Source organism: Ziziphus jujuba, chromosome 3, assembly GCF_031755915.1.
Source record: "Ziziphus jujuba cultivar Dongzao chromosome 3, ASM3175591v1".
In the NCBI taxonomy this organism is placed as follows: domain Eukaryota; kingdom Viridiplantae; phylum Streptophyta; class Magnoliopsida; order Rosales; family Rhamnaceae; genus Ziziphus; species Ziziphus jujuba.
The window spans coordinates 26269089-26279371 of NC_083381.1; the positions used below are offsets into that span (position 1 = coordinate 26269089).

The 10283-nt window shown below is 36.2% G+C and overlaps 2 protein-coding genes across 8 annotated transcripts; both read right to left on the reverse strand.

The window, feature by feature from the left end:
* Nucleotides 1–2324: 2324 nt before the first annotated feature.
* LOC107423143 (acireductone dioxygenase 1) lies at nucleotides 2325–3679 on the reverse strand. Its single transcript, XM_016032664.4, has 5 exons — nucleotides 3529–3679; nucleotides 3345–3432; nucleotides 3171–3265; nucleotides 2789–3028; nucleotides 2325–2678 (listed from the first exon to the last, which is right to left on the reverse strand). The coding sequence occupies exons 1-5, from the start codon at nucleotides 3538–3540 to the stop codon at nucleotides 2550–2552; spliced, it is 564 nt and encodes a 187-aa protein (XP_015888150.1). The 5' UTR covers nucleotides 3541–3679; the 3' UTR covers nucleotides 2325–2549.
* Nucleotides 3680–4158: 479 nt separating this feature from the next.
* Nucleotides 4159–9052, reverse strand: LOC107423075 (protein TIFY 4B). Of its 7 annotated transcripts, none has more exons than XR_009638294.1 (10): nucleotides 8686–9051; nucleotides 8276–8430; nucleotides 7726–7883; nucleotides 6867–6957; nucleotides 6633–6813; nucleotides 6078–6137; nucleotides 5264–5327; nucleotides 4917–5134; nucleotides 4755–4826; nucleotides 4159–4546 (listed from the first exon to the last, which is right to left on the reverse strand). XR_009638294.1 is itself a non-coding variant. In XM_048478084.2 (9 exons), exons 1-8 carry the CDS (start codon nucleotides 8801–8803, stop codon nucleotides 4963–4965), a joined length of 987 nt encoding a protein of 328 aa, XP_048334041.2. In that variant the 5' UTR covers nucleotides 8804–9052; the 3' UTR covers nucleotides 4159–4546; nucleotides 4917–4962. The 7 variants fall into 7 exon arrangements, 5 of the variants coding, with proteins under 5 accessions (XP_048334041.2, XP_048334039.2, XP_048334040.2 ...); XR_009638295.1 differs by having other exon boundaries at nucleotides 4755–4841; XM_048478084.2 differs by lacking the exon at nucleotides 4755–4826 and having other exon boundaries at nucleotides 4917–5128; nucleotides 5264–5321; nucleotides 8686–9052.
* Nucleotides 9053–10283: the final 1231 nt, after the last annotated feature.

Genomic DNA, 10283 nt, shown 5'->3' on the forward strand with positions numbered 1-10283 from the left:
GAGGTATTGGAGGGAATTAGTAATATAAAATATAATGTTGATTTGGACTATAACTTTTCTAATGCACCATTTTCAATGTCAATGGTAATTGAGGTATTGGAGGGAATTAGTAATATAAAATATAATGTTGGTCTGGACTATAACTTTTCTAATGCACCATTTTCAATGTCAATGGTAATTGAGGTATTGGAGGGGATTAGTAATATAAAATATAATGTTGGTCTGGACTATAACTTTTCTAATGCACCATTACTATAGCTAATATAATTGATAAAGAAAGAGGACCAGGACTCCTTTTTCTTTTTCTTTTTTTGGGTGAAAATGAAGGGTAAAGAATCAAAAGACTAAAAACCCCTTTCCGAATGAAACTCAACATCAAAAAACTGTCATTATAACAAATGTTGCAAACTTTTTTCCAATAACGGTATAAGAAAATAAAAGCACACGCTTTGTGGCATGTATATATATATATATATATATACAAAGGGCAGAGTAGAAGACTAAAACCAATTATTCCTAAAACAAACTCTTATGTCTATAATCGTCTTCTCATATGAAGAAATCGGAATCTGTAGTACCACAACTGACGGAAGACTTGGTGATTGAGATATTGTTGAGGCTGCCGGTGAGAGCTCTGAAGCAATTCAAGTGCGTACGCAAGTCATGGTATTAATTGATCAACAGCTCTTCCTTCATGGCCGCCAAAGACTCGCACCTATGCCATCACCATCGTCCATTTATCATCTTAACCGATAGTCGAGACCACCCTGTAACTCGCATATTTTCCTTCGATTCACTCGGAAATCGAAGGAGTTATCATGGAGGACATCCAAGATTTCCATGAAGAAGATGAAGATCATGCAGTTGATGATGATCGTGCATGTGCAGGAGCATGGTTTAAGAACGTTAGCTGCTGCTCTTCATGCATTGATGGTCTCCTATTCGTAAGCGACCCTTGATGCTCCAATCTGCCCTACCGCAGGGCCTTGATTATTAAGATCTACAGCTTCAAAATCAACCAGTGGAAAACCGTTGAATTTCCTGGACTTAATACACATTCACATGCAGGAACCACAATGGCGTTCTCTACGCCCATGGAATGTCTCACCGGATAGGATACAGCTCCCTCTCCCGCTCCTTGATGATGATGATGATCAGCCTCCGCATAATGAGGATGAGGATGCAATTGTTTCCTTTGACATTAGCAATGATTTGAGTTTCGTATTCGCTCGCCATCCCCTTTCCTGATGATATTATCAATACTTATATCTATATTTTTCTTTGGCATCATGACTATAACAATGATTCTCCTTACCTTTCCCTTCTCAATGAATCCCTTGCTCTGGTTTGTCCTCATCACAACAATGGTGATTCTTTAAGAACAAGTTTCGACATACGGATGTTGGGTGAATATGGTTTTAAGGATTCTTGGTCCAAGCTATTCACTATCGGACCCCTGCCAGGCATTCAACGTTTGCTGGGATTTTGGGACAATCCAAGATGTTTCTCAGTGATTGTAAACACCAGATTGTTGGTCTTCAGGTGAATATTGTTGATGGTCACCAGTTTCTGTATGACACCGTCACTGAACAAGCATCCAAACTTCAACCCATTGGAGTCGATACAAAGCTGCATATCTGCCGACAGAGCTTAATTCCCATTGTCAATTAATCTCAACTCTCTTATTATATATGTGTCAATCTCTACTCTTATTATATATGTGTTATCTCGAGTGACTGTGACTTCGCATGCAGTTTATATATATATAATTTTGTTATAGTTGGCTGCTACTTCATGTTGACTAGTTTTCCTTATTAATTTGAATTAAATCTTCATATACGATTGAATAAAGAAGAAAGTGTTTTTCTAATTCCTTGTTTTTCTATTTTCTCTAATTATCAAACTTATCAAAGCTGTAAGTTTGTTCGTTTATAATATCTATTTGTCTATTTTATTTTCAACTAAGAAAGAACTTATATTTCATAATGGAAGGCCAATACTTGTCTATGACCTCAAACGCAGAATTTCAGCTTCAAATGGATCTAAGTTGTTTCTTAAAACTTGATCGTTGGAATCAAAAATCAAGTTTAATTTAGACTTCATCTAAACGAAACAAAACCAACCACAGGAAATAACCACTCTTGCGGTGAAGGCAAAGACAACCTGGTGTGTATTCTATGCCTACACCGTATGGTTAATATTCCAATGCAATTAGGAGCCAACAAATTACTACGTCATAGAAAACCACATAGAAAAGTGTGCAGACAGAATAGCCAAAAATTTACCCATTTCCAACAACCACTTTCCAATCGCCACATTGCATATTGTTTTCCAATAATTAAGCATCATTACCAATAATCTACTGTAATAGTCGATATACATATAGCCCCAAGTCCAACAAAGACACAGAACAGCGACTCAAACTAATACACTTTACTGTTCAAAATACATGCATAGACAGAGACACATATAAGAGTAGCATAATAATACACATAGATTAACCATTAAAATTCTTATAAATTGACCATTACAAAAGGTGTTGAAGAACCTCAATAAGCTGCCAATGGCATTCCAATTTTCTGAGTCAAATTGTTGATATACTCCTTCCTTGCTGGGTGGTCTTCTTGTGGTCGATTATAAGCCGTCCAAACAGGCTCTCCCACAAACAACCTCATCAACTACAAAAAACAATCAAAATCTAACTTTTAAAACATTTATCAACAAGTAAACTACAAGACCCAGAAAACCAAAAAAGGTCAAAAAAAAATAAAAAAAAAATCCAATTTACCTTAACATAGTTGTTGGTGTCTAAGGTGAAACGGTGATAAATCCCAGCAGGCAAAATGATAAGATCACCAGCTTTGATCCAGATTCGAATCCAACGGTCATCCTTGTCCCTAACATCAAAGTAACCACTCCCTTCTAAACAATAACGAATCTCTTCATCCGCGTGTATGTGCTCTGTGTAGAAATTCTTCAGCTTCTCTTCGTAATTCTCCAATTTCTCTGGGCATATATTAAGCAAATCCTACAAAAAGATTGTCGTTAGCGCCCAAAAAAAAAAAAAAAGAAAGAAAGGACGCGTCGTTTCTTCATGCAAATGAAAATTCCAAAATTGGGAATTGGAAAAGAAAATGATTTTTTCTTTTTTCTTTTTTTCCAATATGTACCATGTAATTGTAACCTCTGGCTTCTCTTATGTTGCGTAACTCTTCGTCGTTCTCGTAATCATTTGGGTTCAATCGCCAGTACAGCACTCCCAATTCTGCAACACCACCAAAATTTCCAATTATTTTATAAAATACATATAAATATACATAGATAGATATAGAGAGAGAAAGTACCGGCTAAGTGGTCGAGAGGAACAAGCTCTTTGGGGTGGCGATGGTGAGGAAGCCTTGGGTCTTCAAGACTGTCGTCCATGAACCATGCCTGCTTTTCAATTCAATTTGAGAAAAGTTAATAAGGGAGTAAAAAGCGATTATTAACTCGGAATCGAAATCGTTGTAAACTCGTGACAGAACTCACCTCGATCGCCATTGTTGACTCAGTACTCTCACGCTTCCACTGAGAATGAAATCAGTGCTTTGGGAACGTAACGTCCACCAATATCGAGTGTTAAAACGGAAGCCGATGTCTGTCGTTTTCTCTCAGATTTTTTTATTTTTTCTCTCCCAGTATTGGTCCCGATGTCTTTGTTCGACACGTGTATCTCTAATGTCCTTAATTTTTAAAAATTTTTACTTTTAATTTTTTGTGGACACTATTTGATAAAATACGAAAATCAGATTCCGTCCAACACAATTACGGGCCAAGTGGCATCTTTTACAAGGCTTTTGGACTTTTTATTTTATTTTAATCCACCCAAAAATGTAGAAAATCGTAGGGGCTCTCAACTAGAAATTATGTTCATATCAGGGTGGTATTATAACTTTATGAAGCGGTGCTTACTTTTACAACCTGTGCTTGTTTTTCTATTAAGTACAAGTTATTTTTTAAAGAGGACAGAAATTGAATGGTTGCAAAGAGAAAAAGTCATGGAATTTATATTAAAGATGGTACTGAGTGTTTAAAATTATATATGCTCTCAACTAAAAAAGTGACTTTATTTTTATACGGAAAAAGTAAGATTTTTTTTTTTTTTTTGACGCAGATAAATAGAAAAAGTACTATATATTTAAATATATAAGATTTTAATTCTCAAGGCCCTTCCTTTTGTGGCCTTGCGGTGGGCCAACATACAAATTACATACATCAGAAGTTGAAGGAAAATGACTACTGCTTTCCACCTCCACATTCTCAACCCCCTAAGATACCTTACTAGCTTAACATCGTAAACAAATTAATTGTAATTCCTAAGGATGACCAGTGATGATCCTAGAAAGTTACAAAATTGATCTGAGCCTAAAAAAACCCACACACTCTTTTAAAAAGAGAATTCTCCAACTAGATCTCCAGAAACTCTGCCAAGTCAGTAGAGGTCTCAAAGTGATTTCATCGATCCAAACTCTGCTAAAGAAGTCTCAACTTCAGCATTCAAGGACGTCTGAAAAAAAGCCAACAAAAAGAAACAAAACCATCCTTAATAGTTCAACAACAAATTACTACCATATGCTTGTTAAAACCACAGCCCCTAAAATGTGAACAAGGTCAACTGAGAAAGAGAATTCCAAAAGAGACTGGATTGGTATAAAGACACTGTGCATAGGGACTATTGAAAATTCATTAAATATGAATGAATTGCTGACACATACTTCCATAAATGACCCATGTCTTTTTGCTCACACCATGCACCGTCCACAGCTAGGTGGAATTCGAACATGTTACTTGTTGGCCAAAGACTAAAGGAGTTACTGTTTACGAACAAGTTGCAAACAAAGTTGTGAATGAAATAGACAGAAAATGTTAAAGCTTACTTTTTTTTTTTTTTTCATTGAGATCATCAGGCAGACAGGCAATCCTTCACAGATTGTCAGCTGTGCTACATAAGACTTGTGGCAGCCCAGGTTGGGGTGGAGAGCTTGTGCTACTACGGCTTGAATTACCATTTGAGGTATGTGTCTTCACCTGGTCCTTCAAATAGACCTCCCAACTAGACGTCAAGCCCACGTTTTTCTTGATCTTCAACCTTCCCCTTACAGGATCATGAGCAATAAAATAAAAGCAGGACCGAAAAACAAGATAATATTGGAGGCTTAAAACTCTCATAACAAATGAAAAATATTATTAGGGTGAAAATGACTGTTTCCATCAAGTTAAATACCTGTCTTTTCGCTTTTCACGATATCTCTGCAATAAGACTTTTCTGTTTGCTGGTCCATCTGCATCTTGAGAGATACAACCAAAACATTCAAGGACAAACAAATAACTAGCAACTTCCATATTATAATAAAAACCAAAATCTTCTTCAAATGGCTTTGCCAATAGCATGATTCATTATAATCCCATGGCATGCAAATGGATCTTGTTAATGCATTACTTTTATAGGCTATTCCAATATTTTTTATAAGTAGACAACCAAACTATTTACTTGTGTTGAAGTTATAACCACAAGGAATATAACTGCCATAGAAGAATACACAAATACAACAGTTCAAAATATTAGGGGCTATACTCGGAAAGCTGGAGGTGGTACAAAGGATAAAGAATTAACAGTTGAAAGACTAAGTCTTGACCCACCAGTGTATGTAAGTATGAATGTTTCCATCTCCGTAATCTTGCTGTAATGAAATCAAATGTATGTGGCAACATGTAACCATAACAGAAGAGGGAACAAAAATTATGACCGAAATCTTGAATGACAACTCCCATTTCTGAAATATTATTCCCAAATAAGGCCATTTAAGGACATTCTCCCTCTCAAATATGTATAGAAGGGACTATTCTAACCAAAATAACTAACTGCAGCATTTTGGTTTTAGACTTAGATTATGATATTATTTGTTGAAGACCACAAATTAATTTTCTAATAGTCTCTCTACCTAAATGACAAATGTTGATGAATTTTCTTTTCGAGAACCAAATTATTGCAAATTCCAACACGCAAATATGTAGAGTAACAAATTTGAAGTTTTTACCAGGATCACGTGCATTATTTCCTTTTTCCCAGCATTGTTGAGCATATTCAGCCGTCTTCTCTGCAATGCAAATTTAAAACCATCTTTACTAGGATACTATAGCTGCTACAATACAATATAGCCATTTCAAAGTTGTGAGGTCAAATGTCTTAAGAAAAGAGGATGTAAGCAGTAAAAAGATATAGCCCTTGGTCACTTTAACCAAATTCACTCCAGGCTATGCTTGATACCCAGGAAAGGACCAGAATTTTTTAGATCTAGGCTCTCAATTGTTTTACCTTGCGCTCATAACTCACCGCCATTTAACTGATGAAAAATTTTGAATTTACAATTGATGAGCCTATATGTGTGTATTTTCTTTCATTTTTAGAAGCAATTAGAAAAGGATGTCAAAAATAAGGATTTTTGAGTGCCATCGTGCAACACATTTGACAGAAAAGTGAATGCAATTTTTCTCCATTATAAATGCAGTTCATTCCAAGGTCTAGCATTACCAAGTCTATGATACCAAAATATTATATTAGCAAAGTTGGGAATCTCTCTCCCAAACGATACCTGTTTGCATGGCCTGAGACATTGTGGCACTGGGAGGAAGGCCACCTTTGTCACTCGCAGTCTGTAAATGCCATGGGAGGGACCTTATTGCTACAGGGCTACCAAACGGATTTTCCCAAGATGAGTGAACTGGACTTGCTGCAAGATGCATGATTGCCCGTGCCTGCAAATCCATATATGGCTGCATTGGAAGAGTTATCTCCAGGTATCCATGCAAAGAGGAAGCTTCATTACCTTTTCAGGTGGCACCCCATCATATACATTCACCTTGCCACAGTAGAAAATCGTCATTTGCCCAACTGGCACATCAGTTGCACACTGAGTTCTGCAGCCACATTTCCATATACTTCAGTTTAGAGCTTTATAGAAATATTTTAAGAGAAATTTTTGCGTGATCATTGATTTGATATGTGCCTGTCAATCTGAACCATTCAGATGAAATACACCATTTTAATATTTAAGAACGAAGTTATTTCAGAAGTACAGAAAAAAAGGTCTCAAAAGCATATTGCTCATTATTAACTAACAAAAGTATTGTCTTCTCAGTTGACGTAGATGGACCTAAAAACCCATCAACTAACTTGATGTAGCCTTTTCGATTTTGGTATGCGCATCTTCATTAGTTATAAGGGTGACAACAATCTACCATAATAATCCAATTTTTCTAACCCCATAAAACATTTAAGAGACTACTACTGCAGCAACCCCCTGACGATATAAACATACATTACAAACTCCAACGTTCTTTGTGCATACTTCATTGTAATGCACTCTTTTCCTCTTTCCATTCAGAACAAAAAATTGCCGATGAATATTAGTAAATTACCTTCATCAAAACCCAAGCCATTTAGTGAAAATTCAAACGGTTACAGAAAGACACCCACCAATTCCCAGGATAGCACACAAACAGCTTTGCTCAATGGGTATTAAAAAATGCAGTTAAGCTGAACACATTTCCATTACTGCGTTCTCCTAAATCCAAACCAAGCTAATCTATAAATCAAATTTAACTAAAACAATAGGTGGAAATTCACATGGAATGGCCATTAGCAAATGAAAGATGCTGATAAAGAATAACAAGAAGAAAACAGACCTCGGACTGACGTCCCTGCTATCTGCATCAATGGCCTTGTCTTCAACTGTAGATTTCGAAGGTTCCTTTCTTCTATAAGGAGCAGATTCTTCCACGGATACCGAAGCCTGGACATCACCACTTGTTTTCTTACCTGAATCAGCTGAATTCGAAGTCACCTACATTTTAGATTGTTTCCAAAAATTAAAAAAACTTAATCAGCTTTCATATCCATTACACTCCCAAAAAAATAAATAAATAACTAAAATAGCCAACAAAAGAAGAAAACACTCAGTTTGGTAGCCGAGAAAATGTCGGACAGTTGAAAAGATAGGCAGAACTCCACCCCGAGTCCCCCAAGTCAGAGTTTTTTCAACGCACGGAGTCAAACCTTCAACTGACCTGTGCGACTAAAAAGACTCCCACTTTTCCTCGTAAATACGTTATCCGGGGAAAAAAAAAAAAAAAAAAAACCACATTTTCGTTCCATTTTCCGTCCCATTTTCCCGGCAACCAAACGGAACTCGAATGTACGAGGCTTTTATCAAAATTCAGTGAACAGAGAACTCACGCGCGACGGCACATTAGTCGGCGGCGGCGGCGGGGAAACGACAATCCTTCTTGGGGCTCCCCCGGCGCCGGAATCGTCACTGGGTTCATACAGAGCTTTGAGAGATAAAACCTGCTGGATCGCCTGCGATTTGTTCCACGAAGGCCGTCGCATACCTGTACGGACACGTGTATAATATTAACAAAACCAACATTTTTTTTCATCATTTTAATAATCCAAAACAAAAAAACAAAAAACAAAAAACGAAAAACGATTAAATTAATCCAAAAAAATATTCAGACAAACACGAGGCTTTAGCAGCCGGAAAAAATGGAGACAAACACCAGAAAAAAAAAAACACAAAGTTTTAGGAAATTTTTTTCGAACACAGCGAAAAATCAAAACACAGTTAAAAAGAAAAAAAAGAAAACCTTTTTCTTTGAGAAATTTGCGGCAATCTTCACGGGTGAGCTGAGAAATGTCATCTTCGGTGAGCTGGTTAAGGGGTTTGTCAAGTATAGACCGAAACGACGTCGTTCCGGCACTCATGGCCGGAATCTCACCGGAGGTCGATCAGGTGTAAGGAGAAGGAGGGGAAAGGAGTTAGGGGGGTGTGGATCCGTACAAAATCGTAATTTTGGGGAAGGTGTGGGGGTAGAAAAGTGTGTTGGGGGAAAAAGGGGGAGAGTCAGAGAAGTGAGTTGAGTGAGAGAGTATTTGAGTGCGGCGCGTGTGTGCGTGTGACTATGTGTGTATGTGTGTGTGTGTGTGTGTGTGAAATATGTGAGAGGGAGAGGGAATGGGCCGCAGCGTCTCTTTTACTTTTGGAGGGTGGGGGTGGCTTTTTAGCAGCTGCGCTTCACCCTAGACTGCCACGTAATCCCTGTCTGAATTATTATGAACTTCATCAACTTAAATTATTATTATCATTCTTCCTTTCTTCTTTCTTTTTATCTTTATTTTATTAATTGTGTGCCCAAGTTGCTTTCCCTCCTCGCTTAAATACAGGAAACATAATCCTAAACACAAGAATTTGGTAGTTTGGGTTTTCCAAAATAAAAAAATATCTTCAAAGCTTTTATTGAACAATTATTTTTATTATTTTATCATAAGCTTCCACGCTAGTTTGTTAGAGGTACAAGTCATATAATAATACATAGTTTCACATGCCCTTTGACAATCATGGATGGCAATTGTGCAATATTTTTGGATTGAGAATGCTATTATTAATCATAGTTGGTTCTTCCATGGCATCATGATAGTATTAAGATTTTATGTATTTGTATATGTGCAGGCTACACACCTAAAAGATCAAAGTAGCTAGCAATGATGTAATGGTAAAAATGTAATTATGTATATGGTTAAACAATTTGACATGTATATAGAGAATTTGCAATTTAAAAGACAATAAACTGAAAAAGGATATGGTTCACCCAATAAGTACGGTTATTTGGAAAAGAGTAACAATTCCAGACACCACTTTGAGGTGCTTTTTGTTTGCTCACTCTCTGTAAAACAATGTATCTATAAGCCTGTATATATGCAGTGTTTAAGATATCAAATAATTATGCTTACGGATAGTGATTTTATTTATTTATGTAAGATTTTGAGTTTATTGACAGGGGAAATTATTTATCAAACTGTATTGACAAAATTAGCAAAAAAATAAATAAATAAACTACATCAAGATATAGTATTGATGACAAAGATGAAACAACAAATATTTTAAAATGCACGACAAAAAAGAGTTCTATATGGAGTAGGAAAATGTTTTTTTTTTTTTTTTTTCTACAAAACGTAGCTTTTGTCAATGGAGCAAATGGAGACTAATGGAGTGATAGTAATGGGGAACCAACCTCAGTAATACTAACAAGTATCAAATTTCAAATTGAATTCCCCTATTATTATCATTATTATTTATTTTTATTTTTTTTTGTTAAATGGTCTATCTTCTAGGTTATTACCTTATTGTGTCTCTACACATATACATTTTATTATTTATTCGGGCAGAAAAAAGAAAAGTATATTT